The sequence below is a fragment of the Epinephelus fuscoguttatus genome, linkage group LG18 (genome assembly GCF_011397635.1).
Source record: "Epinephelus fuscoguttatus linkage group LG18, E.fuscoguttatus.final_Chr_v1".
NCBI lineage: Eukaryota > Metazoa > Chordata > Actinopteri > Perciformes > Serranidae > Epinephelus > Epinephelus fuscoguttatus.
This window is the reverse complement of record NC_064769.1, coordinates 22,139,327-22,159,303: the sequence shown is the minus strand read 5'-3', so window position 1 is coordinate 22,159,303 and position 19,977 is coordinate 22,139,327. Positions and strand designations below refer to the sequence as shown.

At 40.7% G+C, this 19,977-nt stretch overlaps 2 protein-coding genes across 3 annotated transcripts; one reads left to right on the top strand and one right to left on the bottom strand.

The window, feature by feature from the left end:
• Window positions 1–6,558: 6,558 nt before the first annotated feature.
• LOC125906231 (fucosyltransferase 7 (alpha (1,3) fucosyltransferase)) lies at window positions 6,559–14,290 on the top strand. Of its 2 annotated transcripts, XM_049604717.1 has the most exons (4): window positions 6,559–7,836; window positions 9,310–9,386; window positions 10,202–11,126; window positions 13,177–14,290. In XM_049604717.1, exons 2-4 carry the CDS (start codon window positions 9,384–9,386, stop codon window positions 13,194–13,196), a joined length of 948 nt encoding a protein of 315 aa, XP_049460674.1. In that variant the 5' UTR covers window positions 6,559–7,836; window positions 9,310–9,383; the 3' UTR covers window positions 13,197–14,290. The 2 variants fall into 2 exon arrangements, with proteins under 2 accessions (XP_049460674.1, XP_049460673.1); XM_049604716.1 differs by lacking the exon at window positions 13,177–14,290 and having other exon boundaries at window positions 10,202–12,353.
• A 97-nt stretch (window positions 14,291–14,387) lies between these two features.
• Window positions 14,388–18,731, bottom strand: pou5f3 (POU domain, class 5, transcription factor 3). Its single transcript, XM_049604714.1, has 5 exons — window positions 17,693–18,731; window positions 17,417–17,528; window positions 16,934–17,064; window positions 16,477–16,641; window positions 14,388–16,391 (listed from the first exon to the last, which is right to left on the bottom strand). The coding sequence occupies exons 1-5, from the start codon at window positions 18,449–18,451 to the stop codon at window positions 16,131–16,133; spliced, it is 1,428 nt and encodes a 475-aa protein (XP_049460671.1). The 5' UTR covers window positions 18,452–18,731; the 3' UTR covers window positions 14,388–16,130.
• Between the last annotated feature and the right edge of the window lie 1,246 nt (window positions 18,732–19,977).

Below are 19,977 nucleotides of genomic sequence, written 5' to 3'. Positions count from 1 at the left end.
TGTAATGGCTTCTAAGTTGGACCATACATGCCTCCACCAAGTTTTGTGAAAATCGGTTGGACACTTTTCACGTAATCCTCATCCAAAAAATGAATGGAAGTGAATGGGAGGCCATGTGTGGGCGGCCCGCGGACACACCCCCTGAGTTAGATCAACACCAAAATTTAATGTATTCTAAGTTGGCGTGTGTTACATCCCTCCACCGAATTTTGTGAAAATCGATCAGGCAGTTATGTATTCTGCTAACAAACTAATAAATTGGGCGGCATAGCTAAAAAACTGTTCATTTTTGTAATAAAAGCGCCAACATTTATATCTTAATATACTGGAATAGAACACTTTGGTCACCCCTCAAGCTGCTGTTACCATGTTTTCAGCACCACAAATATGATTTAGAGACCAGTTATTCTTGATTTTTACTGAAAATTTTAGCTGTTGAACTTAACCACTTCTGTGTCTTCTGGGAATGGTTTTCATATAAGCATGTGCAGGTTTCTTCCACGTGCACTTTTTAAATCTTTTTATTCTGTTTTTTTTTTTTTTGCATTTATGTATGTGAAACAAATCAAATAAATTAAAAAAAAATGCAACTATATTTAGCCTCCAATTGCACTATATTTAGATTTCTAAATACAGCTTGTATCTGTAAATACAGTTCAACTTAGGACTCAGTCATGCAAAGTGAAAGCCATGTGACAACAACATCCAGAAACACAGCTGACTTCCTCATGCCCAACCTTAACTGAGATGGACTGACTGGTGTGGGAAAGTGTGCAGTGGTCTGACGAGTGCATATTTCAAATTGTTTCTGGAAATCATGAACATTGTGACTTCCGAGCTAAAGAGGAATTCAGACTGTTATCAGAACAAAAAAATCCAAAGCCAGCATTTGCAATGGTCTGTTAGTGTGTTATTGCCAGAATGCTGAGAGTTACATACGGGTTTAGATAAAGTCTTTTACGGGACGCCTCCGCTTATTCAAGCAAGACAATGCCACATTCTACACGTAACAACAACATGGCTTCATATAAAAAGAGTGCAGGTACTAGACTGACATGCCTACAGTGTCCCAACTTTCTTGGAATCGAGGTTGTAGTCTCCCATCCAACAGATCTACACCACATGGTTTGTCTTTACATCCAAAATAGCAACTTTTCCACATAACAGACAGTAACTTTAGCAAATTCATATGTACAATTTTTATATGTCATAATTTGATCTTTTATGAGGTCATAAAATTGTTAATTGTTTGTTTGGTCCATCTCGTTCCTCAGTATTAAATTTGTATTTAAAATAATTGTAAATAGTAGTAGTAGTATAAAAGTTGAAGATTTTCTGCATATAATATCATTAAAAAGTATTCCTCAGCTTTTTATTGTCATACTTTATATTACTGATCACTTTCCTTATGTTTATTCAACTTCGATACATAATTCCTTAGCTTGCAGTAATTTTGCCAATCTGATATGTTTCATGCCATTTCCTTTGCTTGATTCTTGTGTATCATACAATTCTTCAATTCATCATCAATCCAAGGGGATATAACATTATTTAAAGGTTCTCTTTTCCAGTGGTGCATGCTAATCAATTATTTTCACAAATAGCTTATTAAAGGTTTCAGGTACTTCATGTGGATCATCATTCATTGACACATTTTCCCAGCATATATTTTTAACATCCTCAATAAAAGAGTACAACAATAAAACTTTCTGGAAATGTTTATATGATCTCTTAACAATGATCACAGCTCCTGCTTTAGAAACTTTTGGCTTCCTCACTACTGCCATTACATTATGATCACTACATCCAAAATGCACTGACATAACTTCAAATATAGCTCCACTGAGTCAGTAAAGATACAATGTACACCAGTAAATGTTTTGGATCCATCACTTTTCATACACACTAGGTGGTTTAGATACTACTCGTGTTAGACCACATGCATCTGCTACAGTGGGAAGCTATAGTCATGAGTGGACAACATGACAACATAACTAGTTCCAGTCAATGTTCAGGTCCTTCAGGAAACAGATTTTTCATTATCATGACCACACATCTAACATACCACAAAATGTATGTATGCAAGGGAGTTCTTCTGAAATCAATCAATCAATCAATCAATTTTATTTATAAAGCCCAATATCACAAATCACAATTTGCCTCTTAGGGCTTTACAGCATACGACATCCTTCTGTCCTTAGGACCCTCACAGCGGATAAGGAAAAACTCCCCAAAAAAACCTTTAACGGGGGAAAAAAAATGGTAGAAACCTCAGGAGGAGCAACTGAGGAGGGATCCCTCCTCCAGGACTCACAGATGTACAATAGATGTCGTACAGAACAGATCAACATAATAAATTAACAGTAATCCGTATGACACAATGAGACAGAAAGAGACAGAGACAGAGAGAGATGCAGGACAGACGGTAATGATAATAGCTTATAACAACATTAATGAAAGTAATAATATTATAATTATAATTCTGGCTACTGTGGTACAATATGTTGAAAGTATATATTAATATCTGATAGTATACATATGTGACAATAATAATCACGTGTATAATAACAGTAGAAGTATGACTAATGCGGGTGGGCAAATACACCCCTCAACGCTTCAGCTCTCTTACCTACAATCTCTCGCTGCTACTTCTATTTGGCTTTTGAGAACTCAATCGCCAAAGATTACATCACAGAGAAGCTGTGGAGGAATGCTTACCAAGGCGGGGCAGTGCCTGTCGTCCTTGGACCGCCATTAGAGGATTACAAAGCCGTGGCTCCACCTAATTCTTTCATCCATGTTGATGAGTTTGCATCAGTCAAAGACTTGGCAAAGTATCTACAACAGCTTGCAGAGGACAAGAAACGCTACAGTGAGTATTTCGCCTGGAAACGTCAGTGGAAAGTGAAGCTGTACACAGACTGGAGGGAGAGAGTGTGCAAGATCTGCTCACAGTACAACAGTTTACCTCAGGAGAAAATTTACTCCGACCTACAGGCTTGGAACAAGGCTAATAACAACTGAGTTTGCCTAGTTGTTAAGGTGTCACTTACCACATCAGAATCAGAATAAAATTTATTACCAAATAGGTTTTCACTTACGAGCAATTAGCTACAAGAGGAAAGTTAAGACCAAACACTATCACTTCTGTTTTCTTTTTATCACAATTTTAAAAAGTTCTGTCTTCGAGACATAACAGAAGTGGTTTAAGCAAGAAAGCATCTTTCTCCCTTAGCGGCACATATATCTAACTATCGTCAGCATAACAATGGAAAGAAATAAAATGCTTTCTAAGGATGGAACCCTGTGGCAGTAAATCGAGAAAAAAGCAGGGGTCCTAAAAGTGAACCCTGTGGAACCCCATATAACAGAGGAGCAGAGCATGACTCAGAACCACCAATTAAAGTAAAAATATGACAAAGACACTTTTAAAAAGTCCTAATACATAACTAATATACGATAAAAGAAAAAAGAACACACACAAAAAAGCTGTGGTGGCCATGAGCAACGCTGTTTTGGTAAACATTTTAGACAAAGTGGAAGACATCATGACTGCTTTATTTTTATCTTAATATTTTTATTAATGTTTATGTGCATCACACTTATCTTGCTTCTAACACTGATGATGCATTTTTTTCAGAGTGCGTTTAGTTTTAATGCTATTGATCTGCCAATGAAATAAATCGGCAAACAGTGATAATCAGACCAAGAGAAACATTGTTGACAAAAAAGACTGAGACTTGAGACTTAGGAAAATGTTCTCCAAGGACGTAGCAGAAACAGAGCCAGCTACTTACTGAAAGGTCAATTAAGTAGCCTACATCCATCAAAAACTACTGAGTAATCATTGGTGGACACACAATGGTGGAGGCCTTTAAAACACTGAAAACTTTTAAATGTTGAAGAACTGAAGACTGAAGTTTTGCTTTTGGTTTTATGTTAAATACTTTGTTGTAGATGCTCCTTGCAAATAAGGGGAGGATCATGAGAATCAGAAATGGATATACTGCCAAGTAGGTTTTCACTTACATGGAATTTGCTTTGTTTTTTTTTTGGTTCATACATAGAAATGTGTTAACATATGACAAAATCATGACCAATAAAGTTTGATTAGTTTTAATGTCCTCTCTTTACTCAAAGGGAAAAGGCCTTGAGCTTGAAATCAACTCCAGTTCTCTACTGCTGCAATTGCTGTGTCAGTGTATCCTATCTAAGCATTTTTTTATTTTCATAATATGGTACCATTCAGAAAGCAGGCACTATGTTGAATGACTTGATATCAAAAAACCTTCTTTTTCTTTGTATTTGGTATTTGTCACTTTATATTTGTACTGTATTTGGTTTTGAAGATGTCCAAGGGTTTGGTCTGTTAACTGTTTATTTCATGCTAATAAAAAGGATGACTTAGAAATAAACAAAGAAAGAAAGAAACTGTCACTGAGTGTCATTGCAGGAAACACCATGAACAACATGTGATCCAAACGAAGCTCAACTTCGTCAAACCAATGAAAAACAGGAGGTATTTTCAGTGACTGTAGGTAATGATTCAGTTTGTTGACATGCCTCATTAGGACCAAATTAACTATTAAACTCAAACTTCCTAAAACCCTGTGTCCTCGTATGAGGACATCACATTTTGGGTTTACTAGACTTTATACTTCATTCTGCTTAACTGGCCTGTTGTCCTCGTCTGTGGACACCTTTTGTGCCATCTAGTGGTAGTAAGAGCACAATACACTAATCCATGTAAAAACAAGATGACAGCCCTCTCTGCCAAGTCAGTCTGAAGCCATTCCTGTCACAAACGTGGACAAGGTCCAAAACCTGATGACATTTTATAGTTGAAACTTGTTTATATTGTTATCAATAATGTCTATAGTTTGATTTGGCAACACATTGGAGCAATTTTAGCAACAGTAACAAGCTAAGACACTGCTAATTCAGAAGTACTCATTTGCAGACACTGGGGATTTTTTATCATCTCATTTGAGGATATTGGGTCTTAATTATAATTTATAATGTTTAGTTTTTTATACTTAACAAGTCCTACTTATCCCAAATAGCTTGGAGAAGTTGAAAATGCACACCAAACAAAAGTTTGGGTCTCAGGAGGGTAGGTACTTCTAAGTCATGTGAGGTACAGTCAAGAGCAGTGACTAAATAACATCTAATGTCTTTGTGTCTGAAGGTTACAGTCACCAGAGTAAAAAACAACGTCTTCATACACAGTAAAATAAATATATTGATTCATTCATGTATTTATTTTCCAGAACCACTTATCCTCTTGAGGATCGCAGGTGGGCTGGAGCCTGTCCCAGCTGACACTGGGTGAGAGGCAGGGTACACCCTGGACAGGTCACCAGACTATCACAGGGCTGACACATAGAGACAGACAACCATTAATGCGCACATTCACACCTACGGACAATTTAGAGGCATCAATTAACCTGCATTTCTTTGGACTGTGGGAGGAAGCCAGAGTATTCAGAGAAAACCCACGCTGACACAGGGAGAACATGCAAACTCCACACAGAGGCGTTCCCCATCCCTCGGTTCAAACTAGGAACACTCTTACTGTGAGGTGACAATACTAACCACTGCACCACCATGCCACCAAATTAATATAGACAGCATAAATATACTGTAAACAGAACAATATAAAATTCAAAGTTGTTTATAAAGTTAGCAATTGTAAAGCATCTGTCTAGTCTTCTGACCACTCAAAGCACTCTCATACAACATGTCACATTCACCCACCCACACCCACACACACACACACACACACACACACACACACACATTACCACAGTGGTGGCTGATGCTACCATACAAGGTGCTCACCTTAACATTCACGTGGATACTTCGACATGCAGACTGAGGGGCTGGGGATCGACCAGTGATCTTCTGACTGGTGGACTATCTGTTCTACCTACTGAGGCACTGTGAAAATACAAGCAATAAATAAACTGTACAGACAGGCGCATCTAAGTTTATGTTTCAAAAATAAATAATAAAAATAAAAACAAATAATCATAATAATGCAGGACGTGCATTAGAAAAAGTATTAGATATTTCTATTCTACTGTATTTGTATTGTAGCATATTATATTAAAAAAATGCACTTGGTCAAATTATATATAATAAGTAAACAATTTACCTGCATGAACCTGAGGCTTTGGGGGCCTCTTGGGGTCCTGGCCCCTGGAACAGTGGCCCAGTTTGTCGGGTCCATACTCCAGCCTTGCCAACAACACATGACAAACACAAATTCAGTGTGAATTCAATGTCTATCTTATCCTGCAGCATACTGCCCTCTTGTGATCGTTTAATATACTGACATAAATGTCACCAGACAACCTGAAGATGCAGTTAAATATTTGGATGTGACAGAGTTTGGTTTCGAATGCAGTACAAGCAGTTTCTGTACTGTTCAGGTATTTATTAAGCTGTAAGATCAACTGTAACAAGAGACTATCACTACTGATTTTATAGATAACAGAATAAATCCATCCATCCATTTTCCAGAACCACTTATCCTCTTGAGGGTCGCAGGGGGGCTGGAGCCTATCCCAGCTGACACTGGGTGAGAGGCAGGGTACACCCTGGACAGGTCACCAGACTATCACAGGGCTGACACATAGAGACAGACAACCATTCACACTCACATTCACACCTACAGACAATTTAGAGTCACCAATTAACCTGCATGTCTTTGGACTGTGGGAGGAAGCTGGAGTACCCAGAGAAAACCCACGCTGACATGAGGAGAACATGCAAACTCCACACAGACGGGCCTCCCCAGCCTGGGGTTCGAAAAGTTCTACTAGTTTCCTTTGTGTAGATATACATATAACAACAACAGAGCAAAGACCTCATCAGTCAGTTATGATCTGGAACATGACCTTTTTCTTTTGAGATATAGTTTGGTTTGCCACTTTCTGTTCATGACCATCAGCTCATAAATTTCTGAACACTTAGGAGGTTGATGAGGGTGGCACTTGCTGTATTGATTAGCAGTACTGCCAAGAGGGTGGATGTCCTTTTTTATCGAAATTTTCCTTGTGTTTTCAGCTTGTCCGTCAACAGACAGCACAACAGAGCCTTTGCTGCTCTAGAAGATTTTAGATATGTGATTTCAGCTCATGTTTTTGTGCACTTAAGTCCAACTTTATCATGCTGAGAGAATAAAAAGAGCACAATCAACAACAGAAACATGAACCACACATGCACACAGGCAGTCATTCAGTGCCTGTGCCACAATTTGGTTAATACTCTGCACATCAGTACTCTCTCTGGTAAATTTGTTTGTACAAGGGCACATAATTAACTCATTCCTCCTCCCAATTTTTTTTTTTTTACAAACCACTTTACATTTATATATCACATTACATTTTGGTAATCTCTTTTACTCTCCGTAACAGAGCTACACTAATGGCTCACTGGTGTGTGCTCACCCTTGTGTAACCTCTCTGTTAACTCTGATAACACTTCCTCTTTTCACATATGCAGCAAACACCTTGTGATATGATAACTTGTTCTTGCAGAGTATTGCCAAACAGAGACAAAGACGCAGAATACTGGGGCATCACATTTACTAGAAAGCAGGAACTGGAAGATGTGGCTGGACAGAGAGGGGTGGTGAGCATGTCGCACAATGCTGAGCTCATATCATATTCAACAATCTTACAAAGAGCCACACCTCAGCTTCCTTAAAAGGGGCTGCATTTTTGGCTTTTAAAGCACTTCAAGCTCATCATGACGTCTCTGCCAGCCGCGACCAAAAATGGTATCAGTGGTGAATGAGGACGGAGAACAGACCGCTCATCTAGTGATCAGGTTAGTGGAGGAAGCTTGGGGTTTTCTTTGTCATGCATCTCTCTGGTCAATGTGGTCTGGTTTCTGAAACACATATTCTTTGATGATCTCTCTTTGGCAAGAAGTACAAAGTCATCAGCTGTATGTCAAAGCTGATTAGTCTACTGTTGGATAAATACATGCAGGGTTGAGAGCAAACTGGTTTGTCCTTTGCACCACCAATGCTTCACAGCAGCCAGTGAAAAGAACAGTGCCACTGCCAACATAAATGTTTCACCACATCCTGTTCACAGTTGGTACTGAAGTCTCAACTATATAGAGAAAATTAATTATTGTAATAATGTCCAACCATATGTCCACATATTTTAAGTCTCATAAGAAAGACTAACACTAAACTAAAATCTGAGCAGTTTGTTTTATGTTAGCGGATTACAGTTGCAACCGGTGAAGTTTATTTTTACATTTTCTAATCACAGATGTGGTTTGAGCTGTGGTGCTGCTGTTTTTCACAGTGTGGTTCTGCGTACTCTCCTTTACTTTATCCTGCAGGCTGCTCTTAATATCGACCCTTTGTTCAGATAATGTGAGGCATGACAGCTGCAGGTAGCATATAAAGAGCCTGAGAGCACACAAAGATGACTTGATGCAAAAACGGTTATCTGGCTGAAGATTTGTTCAGCTTTGTTGCCTTCTGCCCTATAATATAGCATATGCAGTGTAGTGCAAACCGGAATCAGGGGTATGAAGCAATGGGGTATGAAATATGACAACCTTTCAGCCTGCAGCATGCAGTAACAGCAGCGACATCATTCATAAGGTGGTGTACAGACAGTTAAAGTTGTTTGTGCCATCCAAATTTAATAGAGTCCACAGAAATAGAGTTTATCTTCTACACTTTTTGTGGAAGTATCCACATTCTGAAATAAATAATAAATAAATATGTCCATACTTGTGTACAGCATCTTTCTTTGGGTGTTTTCTTCTATGTGTTTGCCTTTTCTCATTAATGCTAACATAGAAAAAACATTTTTTAATCACATTGTCTCCTTCTAATTTTGCACTACTCTCAATATGCCCTTTGTGTGTCTCATATCCGGTGTGAGCCTTCATTAGTTCCTTATTTGCACACAGATCTGTTAAAGGTCTTTCGTGTTACGCAAAGGGAGACCCTCTATTTTCAATTCTGCGATCTATTACAAAATCCTGTTTTCTTTATGATTTCACAATTAATAATGTCCTCTCCCACATCCCGTACAGCAGTGAGGCCTGCAACTTCACAAAAAAAGTATTTGTTTTGTCGCAGTGATTGAATTTTAATGCAAGAAATGCAAACTCGTTTTAAAAATCATCAATCAAAATGTTCTTTTCTATCTCTCCTGTGACATCACAGAAAACATTTACAAAGTAACCGCATGAAATGTTTGACGGCTCTTAATATGTGGTTTGGTTTCTATAGCACTTATGACTATGCTTTTTTCCTTTTTGTCTGAATAGAAAAAAATTAAGCTTCTACACAAGTTTCTGGAGTTGCAGAGGAGCAGAATACTGTCTCAGTCACACAGTAACTTATGGTGAGTCATCATTACAGTAATCACTGCCGTTAGTCAGTTACACAGACACTAAAACAAAATCTGCACGGCGTGTACAGAAAGGTGTTTCCATCCATCAGTAGCTCTAAGAAAATTAATTTGGTTTCCACTGTTTTTGCTTCACACTGCCACACCCTAAGAATCTCCCTTTGAGATGGTGTCTCATTTTTCCTGTTTACAAATGTCAGTGCAAGGTCACGCTTACCAACTGTTTCAGTACTGTCTGTGAGCCTCCAGCAGTAACCTTGAGCGGACCCTGAATGGAAATTTGATGCACTGAATAAAATAGCGTGCCTTTTTATGTGTTCAATAATTCTGTTTGTTTGTCCCAGGTGACTTACCCCAAAGGATTGAATAATAGTGAGCTATTTTTGCAACAACAGTAGATGAGGGTATAATTTAAAGGATTTTGTATATTTTTAAATATACAAAGAGAGTTTAGAGAGCTCTGATACAGCTGGACTCCAACTCGGGACATTGTGGGTCATCATAGATTGATTTACAAAGTTTGTGCTGATTACCTCAGCAATGATTTTATATCATATGGAAATGAATGGAAACTAACTGATGCATGAGACAGTGATAAAAAAAATGCATCTAAATTTCTAAAACACAGCAGCATAGTTCACAAAATGGTTTGTTGTGATGTTCATTTACATGTAAAAGTCCCACACTCCAGCTTTAAACCTGCAAGAATCACTGATATGGTCAATTTAAAATGTGCTTTAAACAAAGGGTAAAGCCACAAAACCTCATTGCTCCATTATAACCCTACTTCTAATTCCCTTTTGTGACAGGAGGGTGGTTCCACTACAAAGACTGTACTCAGCTCAACAAGGAGGCGCTTCCTCCTCTCCTTCCTCTTAGTTTTACCACTGGGTCTTCTCAATGGATGGCCAAGGAGATTCCAGACTCAGACAGCCAGATATCGGAACTGGAGCAGCAGTAGAAACATCACCATCCTGCTGTGGTACTGGCCCTTCGGCAGGTCATTCAGCCTGAAGGGTGACGTTTGCTGGGACCTCTACAGCATCCCTCACTGTAGACTGGTGGACCAGCGCTCCTCGTTCCCCTCAGCCGATGTGGTGGTGTTCCACAACAAAGAGCTGGCAGTACACCGACAAAAACTGCCCCTGTACCTTCCACGATCACGGGGCCAGAGGTGGGCCTGGATGTCCCTTGAAGCCCCTACTCACAATGGAAACTTGAGTCAGTATGCAAACATTTTTAACATGACTATAACGTACAGGAGGGATGCTGATGTCACTGTACCATACGGCAAGCTGCTACCTAAGAAGGCTGAAGGAGATCTGGCGGAAGACGTCCCTCAGAATAAGAGCTTCTTGGCCTGTTGGGTGGTCAGCAACTACAGGAACCGTCACAAGAGAAGCCAAGTGTACAAAGAGCTCAATGCCATGGTTCCTGTGACGGTTTACGGTCGGTGGACAAAGACACCCCTTCGCTCTTCAGCTCTCTTACCTACAATCTCTCGCTGCTACTTCTATTTGGCTTTTGAGAACTCATTCGCCAAAGATTACATCACAGAGAAGCTGTGGAGGAATGCTTACCAAGGCGGGGCAGTGCCTGTCGTCCTTGGACCGCCATTAGAGGATTACAAAGCCGTGGCTCCACCTAATTCTTTCATCCATGTTGATGAGTTTGCATCAGTCAAAGACTTGGCAAAGTATCTACAACAGCTTGCAGAGGACAAGAAACGCTACAGTGAGTATTTCACCTGGAAACGTCAGTGGAAAGTGAAGCTGTACACAGACTGGAGGGAGAGAGTGTGCAAGATCTGCTCACAGTACAACAGTTTACCTCAGGAGAAAATTTACTCCGACCTAGAGGCCTGGGTCAAGGCTAATAACAGCTGAGCTTGCATAATTGTAGTTGAGGGAATAGTTCGGATCTTTGAAAGTTGGGTTGTATGGGGTACATAGCCATAGACAGTGTGTTGCATACAGTAAATGTTGGTCGACACGCTGCTAGTTTGTTAGCAGGAGTTCCACTTCGAAACAAAGCAATGCACTGCTGTGGATGGGGTCAGCAGCAAAACATGTTTTAGCCACCTAACTTAAGTCCCACTTGAATAAAATCAATAAAAATGTAAGTGTACACTGTATGTAGAACATTTTCAGAGCTTTACCTTTCAGTCACACAGCCCCTTCTGAGAGAGAGGCCATTAACAGCTTCAGTTCTCCATTTCGTCAAAGCCACCAGACTCCACTGAGAAAAATAGTGATTTTAGCTTGATGAACACAGATCCACTGCTGCTCCAAATTAGTTAGTTTGTTTGTGTTATTGTGTGACTTTGGTGAATCCAAACTAACCTTCTTAAACGCCAAGGTCAGGTCACACAATAACACAAACAAAGTAACTAATGGAGGCAGAGGTACACCAGTAGCTCCTGTATCCAACAGTATTTAATTACTGCTTTTCTTAATGGAGTCTGGCATTAGGCGATAAAACAGCTTTAGTTCCCAGCTGCAAAATGTTGACTAATGGCAAGGTAAAACAGTGAAAATATTTTAAATGTAGCCTCTTGAATTGATTCTGTTTTTTTTTAAAGTGGTTAAAACTCATTTTGCTGCTGGCCCCTTCCACAGCAGTACATTGCTTAGCTTCTGTGGCAGCATTCCTGCCTGCTTCTCCAATGTGCCGACTGACATCTACTGTATCTAATACACTGATTATGGATAAGTACCTCATACAACATCACCGACCAATCCCTTTAATGTGTCATGTTTTGACATATCAGCAGACATCATGACCTCATTTTTTGCATCAGGACTTAGTACTCTTCTGTCATTCAAGATGCATATTTTCAAAATGTGTTCAGTTTTAATGCTGATGCTGTGCCGATTACATAAATCGTTAAACTGTGATAATCAGATCATGGGAAACATGGCTGAGCAGCAAGTTTAAAAAAAAAAAAAAAAAAAAAGAAAAGGAGCGCAACAAATAATGCAGAAACTTTTTAAAGATTACACCCTTGAGATTTAGGAAGCCTTATCCAAGGACATTAGGGAAACATATATACTGTATGCACACAACCAACACAATTACTTCATATTGACAACAATAATTAAGTGAATTAAAATCCTAGCACGTACATCCATAGCACTTTATACCAAATATCTGACCTTTCTAGTGTTAAAAGAATAGTTTGGGTTATAGAGAATACACTTTTTTTGCCAAGAGTTGGATGGGACTGATAGGCTACCACTATCATATTTGCACATCAATCAAGAAGCTACAGCCAGCAGCCAGCTAATGTAGCTTAGCACACAGCTAGCCTGGCTTTGTCCAAAACCACAAAATATAACATGTTAATTTGTAATAACAGCTGTAGAGGTGCCCGTAGGTGGATTTTTTTTTTACCTTAGGACAGAGTCAAGCTGGTTGTTTCCCTGTTTCCAGGCTTTCTGCTAAGCTAAGCTAAGCTAACCTGCTGCAGCTTCCACATGTCTTTAGGAATGGTATCAATCTTCTCATCTAGCTATTGGCAAGAAAACAAATTAGCACATTTCACACAAAGTGTAACTATTCCTTTACGGTTAACTCAACACAGCATAGAGTTCAGTCCACTTTGAGGGCACTGGTATAAACACAGGCCCATACTGTGCAATGACTCCCAGCCCATAAAAAGTCCAGTGTGTAGGATTAAGGAGCATCTACTTGGTGGTATTGGTATATAATATGCATGACTATGTTTTCATTAGTTTATAATCACCTGAAACTAAGAACTGGTGTGTTTTCATTACCTTGAAAGAGCCATTTACGTCTACATAAGGAGTGGTCCTCTCCAGGCCCCCAGGAAGGCAGCTCACCTCTATTCCACAGTGGCCACTGGTGGTATTGCAGCAAGAAATCCCCTGCAGCTTTAAAAGCATTTTCCCCATGGACCACCATTAAATAAAGAGACTGCTGTAAAACTGTTAAGAGGACGCCTCGTACGGCAAACAAGTTCACTTATGACTCTTTCAACTAAGAATCAATGATCCACAGAGGTTTAATAAAAAGTTTAAAACTTTCTTCAAGCTGAGAAAAACAATTGAAAATCCGTGACGTCATCACAATGTCAAGTCAAGCAGGAGCTCACTTACTCCAGAATTGAACCACGAGGTTAGAAACTTTTTTTGACATATGCACGCGAGCAATTCCATTGAACTGAACACTCCATCATAGATGGTCCTCTCCCAGGGAATCAACCATGTTCTACAGTAGTCCACAACAAACAAGTCAAATACTGGCTCAAAATAGGGCCATTTGCATTTTCACATCACCTGCCGTAGTTCTCCTGCATGCATGGCACATAGTGAAAGTTTAAGTTCTGCAACCTCACCACTAGATGCCACCAAATCCGACACACTGGACCTTTTAACACGTACTGTACAGAAACCCAACAAGCACAAAGGTTACTGTAAATGGCACTGACAGACTGATGTCATTTTATTAAAATGGACACACCATGGTCGAGGCCTTTAAAACACACAAAACTTAAAGGTTGAAGAACTGAAGATAAATTCTGCTTTCTGTGTTACGTTAAATACTGTCTTTTAGATGCCTTGAAAATAAGGGGAGGAGCCTTATTGTCATGGAAAAAAATCACAGTCAATAAAAGTTCAATTAGCTTAAATATCCTCTTTTCTACCAAAGAGAGAAAACCTCCCATTTACAGACTGCTGCAATTGAGGTAACAGCACATTCTCTTAATGTAAGATAATCGCAGCACATTTCAAACTACAGGTACCGTGTTGAATGTGCTTTCAAAAAGCCATCTTTATCTTTGCATTTGATATTTGTCATTTTATACTTGTTCTGTATTTGTTTTTGAAAATTACCAAGAGTTTGGTCTGTTAAATGGTTTATTTCATGCCAATAAAAATGACTGAAGAAATGAATGGCCACCGAGTCTAATTGCAGGAAACACTACGACCTACGTATCTATAAAAAGCTCAGCTTCCTCAAACCTATGTAAAACAGGAGGTACACCAATCTTTTGACATGCCTCATATCGTAACTACTCAGTTCCTCAAACTTTCCTCTACATGTTGTTGTGGATCAAGACGCTGACTATAGGTGTAGGCTCGCTATTAAACTGCAACTGCACAACCAAAAGGGGAAGCAAGATATTTACTGGAGGGGGAAAAAAAGGGAAAAATACTTCAGCAGTTTGCACATAGTTCTCAAACATTTCAGCATGAAGTCAGCTTTACTTGATAACTAGAAGCAGGGATACATTTAAGGTTCAGGGTGCTCTGATTGAAAACATCTTAGTGTGGCTGACATTTCAATAAATTAGAATTTAATCCATTTAATTTAATCCAAAATGTGTCACAGTTGGAAAAAGTCTGGTTAGAGTCAAACTGTAATGATTGCACATTCACAAATCTGCTAATATTTGTCTGTAAAGTTATTAAAGAGGCAATATTATGTTAACATTAATGAAGGAACTCTGGTTTAAAGGCTTGTTTCAATGTTTCCCAAGCTGTCGCCTTGCTAATAATTTAATTGTAACCTATAGGGACTTCTAAGTCATGTGAGGTACAGTCAGGGAAGTGGCTAATTGACATTTAATGTCTTCATGTCTAAAAGTTACAGTCATCCCAGTAAAAAAATAACTTCTTAAAAACAATTCCAGACGAGAGAAATACTCCAGTGAGCACCCAAACTTGACTTTTAGTATCAACATTTCATAAACATAAAAACCCTTTACAATAAAAGCAAAATTGAGGTATTGAAATACAAGTCGACAGCATAATTGATCCAAATCAGGTCAGACTTAATCTCATTGCCATCCAACTGAGACTGAAAATACTGGCAGTGTGCAATTGGCAGATTAGCAGCAAAGACACTTGTAACATTAATCACAACTCCCTCAAAATGTTTGAATCTCACTGCTCCCCACTGATGCTAAAAACATTTGCTAAAAGACGTCGATGTTCATCAACAACCATAGGGCAAAAATCTGGATTCATTATACAAAACGGACATATTTTAAAAAAGATCACTCAACATTACAAAACAACTTTGTGCAAAAACAAATGGAAAATTTTGTGAGTGTTTCCATTTCAGTGAGAAATACTGTAGCTGCTCAGTTCAGATGGGACAAAGACGTATTGCACAAACACTGACTGAACTGTCGGAGGTGAATTTTGTACCAACTAACAATGTCATTCCTGTGATAACCCAAATCTTTCCTCATCTGCCCCACAGAAAACCTGCCCAAGGTTTAGCATAAGTGGCAAGAATACCCTGACTATTCAGCTGTGACATTTACAAAATCATCCTGACTCTGCCACTGGACCATGTACTGTAGCACCAGATCTCACTTTAGCATTGTTCTAAACCTGCAGTGATTAAAGCCTATGGAATAACTTACTATGCAATGCATTATCCAAGAACACATACATTAAAGAAACAGAAAGGCACATTCAGTTTGAGTTTCTCTCTTGGTTTGAAGTTGAAAGCAATTGTTGGGAGGATGTTGCCCATGGCAGTTCATTGAGTTTCACTATCAAAACAAGAACAAGAAACCACTTTGATCCATCCTACTGCTGTGGTCAGAAGAGAAGCCTTCACACCTGGAATGTTTGCGATCCGCAGATATGATCTGTCGATCTGGTTGCTGGATTTAGAGGCTATTCTTCAGCTTGAGTTGGGGGTTGATAGAGAGACTTGGGAAGGCAATCTGTGGTTCTGACCAGGACTACCCGAGTAGGTTTATCCAGTCAGGTGACTAACCAGTCCGGGGTGTAAGGCTTGTTTCAGGACATCAGGCCGATGGAGCTGGGGCATGTAGAGTGTAGGAGGAGGGGCAGTGTGGTAGCTGGAAGACGGGTAGCCCTGACTGGGAATGGGGGAAGGGGCCATGTTCAGTGGGGAGGGACTCTGCTCATAGTACTGGCTGTCACACTCCTCATCTAGTGGCAAGGCCAGGCGCTTTCCTTTCTGTCTTCTGTTGCAGAACCAAACACGAACGACCTGCCAGAAACAGCATTTGGCTTTTAACTAGATACAAACTCTTTAAAAACAGGCAAAAAGCATAACTTTCATGGTCTGTACTTACATCTCTCTCCAGACCCAGGTCATCTGAGATGTGCGTGATCTCCTGGGTGTTGGGCTTGGGACATTTAATAAAGTAAGACTCCAGGGCTGAGCGCACAGCTCCCTCCAAACTGGTCCTCCTCTTCCTCTTTCTGGTGTCAACAAATACTCTCTCAATCTTGTACATCTGAGGAATCAGGAACATGTTAGTTATTTATGAAGATGTGTACGCTATACACTGAACAGATCCCATTTGAGGTGTGCCACACATGGAGGTCGAGGTTCAGGTAAGGGTTCTTGTGAACAGCTGAATCATGGCCACTAGGTGGCAGACTACATTTCACATCACCAGAGGGCCTTGATTCAGGCTTGCTCAGCAGGAAGTTAGCCAGGCCTGAAAAGACCAATGATCCCATGAAGCTTGGTGATCATCTGTTGTCTTGTAAAGTAGTCGGCAGATGCGAGTGTGGCAGACTTACATCCTGGGGATTGTCAGAGGTCTCTGCCTCATTCAGCCATCTCTGAAGAAGGGGCTTCAGCTTGCACATGTTTTTAAAGCTCAGCTGCAGGGCTTCGAAACGGCAAATTGTCGTCTGGCTGAACATCTTACCTACATGCACACACAAATATCACATATTACAATAAGAATTGCTGACCTAACACCAGACTCCCAATCAGTTTCATACTGTGACAGTTAGGTAAATCACTTGACCAAACATACATCCACAAAAAGGATCAAATCAGTTGCTACCTTTATAAGTGATGCAGGTAAAGGGTCATAATTAAGTACCAATTAACCAAAGTAGAAATCCAGGAAGTATGTCTGAACTGACTGCCATATGTAGCTCTGCATTGATCATCATGACATTGTGGCACAACAATGAATAAAACTGGTCTGGGTTTGTCTGCTCTGAACTGCTACAAAAATGTACAACAACTATCTCCATAGGCACCAAACTTACCATACAGGTTACCCAGGGCAAGGCCAACATCAGCTTGAGTGAAACCCAAGGTAATGCGTTTGTGTTTCAGCTCCTTAGCAAACTGCTCCAGTTCTTCTGTAGAAAGATTCTCCTGGACAGGTAAAATGAAAAATAACATGAGATGGAATGCTTGGACACATTTGAAGGTACCATTTACGCATTTTTAAGAAAGATTCCCAAGCTGCATTGGTATCCACAGAAGAAAAACAGTGCCCACGTGTTTAAAATTGGAGCCCTGGTTCTCTGACTACCTACCTCCTCAGAGTCGCTGCACCCGCCGCTGGAGGACCCGCTGCTCCGCGTGGAGGAGGCCGGGTTCTGCGTCTGGGGCCCCGTGGCAGCCTGGGTTGTATTCACGCTGAAAAACGCGTTCCCTGGAAGTCCGTTGCTTGGGGGTGAAGGGGACAGTGATGGCGAGGACGCAGAGGAAGTTGAGGGATTTTGATTATTGCTGCCGGGTGGTGTGATGTGGGTGATCCCGGGCCAGAAGGACGGGTTCCAGGCCGGAGGGTAGAAGACTCCATGGGACATGGCGGCGGAGGTTGGCGGTGTTGGGTACTGTTGAACTTTCCCCTGTGTTGAGTAGTCATCATCGGTGTCCTTCTCAGTCTTTATGTCGGGCAGTTTGATTTGTTCCCGGGTCTCGGCGATGGGGGGACTGAGATTTATAGGCTGGGTAGCTGCGGTTACGCCGGGTACCTGGCCGGTGTACTCGGGCGCAGCGAAGGGATACCAGTGCTTGGGTTGCCCAAACTCTCCAGCCTGCAGGTCAGATCCCCTGTAGTCACCGGTGACTGGTGGGAAAGCAAAAAAGCTCTGCGCGGATGCCGATGTGATGCCACTGTAAGCGGGTTTGTTGTAGAAGAGGCTCGGGTCTGGCAGTACGCCGTGAGGAAGCTGGAATGGCGCAGCGCTGCCCAAACTCTCCTGACCCAAACCCTGGGTGCAATGGCTGGTCCGGCTGAAGTCATACGGCCGGATTTGGCACTCCGGACTCTGCGATCTCTCAGACATCTTCCGAGCCGCGTGAGAGTCTCTTCACAGGCGCGCGTACCAAGTTAGAAATAAAAAGTTGACTGATTCTACACCTGCATCCGTTTCACGTTTACGCACACACCAAAGAGGGCTGAGAGTGGAAGAAGCTCACCTGTCCGACAAAAGTCCGTTTGGGTTGAAATTGCGCACAAATGTAGGCCTGAGTAGTTGCAACATAACCCAAATACGCCTACGGCCTACTCCCTGAAATTCAGTTTAACACCACCTCACCTTCAAGCTCAAATGCTCCTTTCCTTCCTCTGCTCCACAGGTTTTCCCAATCACAGCTGCGGGTGTTGGAGATCGCCTTATCTCTACGCCCATTGGCTGGCGCAGACAATTGCGCACAGCTGATGGTGAATTTGTGAATGACCTTGATTCTTCCCAAAGTAGTGGGCGTGTTTTCACATAAACTCTGAGCCATTTCTGCTGCAGACCAGCTCTGCCTTTGGCTTTTTAAGTGGATTTAAAACTCATTACGTACAATGCAAAACAACTACACGGGAAAATATTAATAATTTAACAGTTTAAATCACCGTGGAAAGCATATTTACATTGCTAAATACGCACGGGTCAGTGCTCCTGTAAATACATATGGTGACACTGAAACTTTGCGCACCTCATGCATGAATTATAATGCTCGGTTTGTTTAATTTATTCCCCTTTAAGTAGATGGCTTTGATATTAAAATCCCTGTCATTCAGACGTGAATTCTGCTTATCACTGACATTTCAGCTGAATAAAATAAACTGACACTGTACTCCTGAATAACTCAGATAAAACAAATAATGAAATGAGCCACATTTAATTGGAAACAAACACATAAAGACCAGGCTAATTTATGCTTTTAGGGATGTTTTGGCAGCTCATAAACAACACGTAGGTGACAGAAAGAAAAAATGTATTCTGGCTACTGTAAATGGTCTGTAAGTATTGGGTTTAGAAAGTATAAGATATGCAGGGTGGAATTTTCACCCGTGGAAAGTGTTTTTGAGCTTGTTGTGAGATCTTGTTTATCGTAAAGGGGGGAGATTGTGCGCGTGATCGACCACACATGACGATATGTGTATTTTTTACCAACTTAATATTTGGGTGTTTGTTTTAAGCTGTCAATTACATTGTGCACTTTTGATTTTCCTAGTGGAAACAGGGCGTTTGAAATCAGATAAATCTGTCTCAATATTGCTTTGTCAAGATGGCTATTTATATAGGCTGCAGACAAAATGCTGCCATACTGTGAAACTTTGGGTGAAACTTTCCAAACTGGAAGGCAACTAGGGACTAAATAATAAAATCACCCACAACATTCACCCTTGATCGTTGAAAAGCCTGGATGGCCGCAGCCCTGGTACAGATGCGCTCCCCCAGTGCGAGTCGTTGGCCACAGATTGCGGCAGGAAGAGTCACTGCGGGAAGGGAGAGGGGGTGCCATTGTACGACCTGGCCCCGGGGCACCCCGTGGATTTCAGATCCCGAGTTGCGATGGTCGACCATTAGCTCCTTTT

Bases quoted from the DNA above. Each gene is read 5' to 3' on its own strand.
- pou5f3 (XM_049604714.1), bottom strand. From the start codon at position 18,451: ATGTCTGAGAGATCGCAGAGTCCGGAGTGCCAAATCCGGCCGTATGAC. The intron at 17,529-17,692 runs GTAGGTAGTCAG...TTACCTGTCCAG, and splicing joins GGTGCAGCGACTCTGAGGAG to GAGAATCTTTCTACAGAAGA. The intron at 16,642-16,933 runs GTAAGTCTGCCA...CTGATTCCTCAG, and splicing joins CCTCTGACAATCCCCAGGAT to ATGTACAAGATTGAGAGAGT.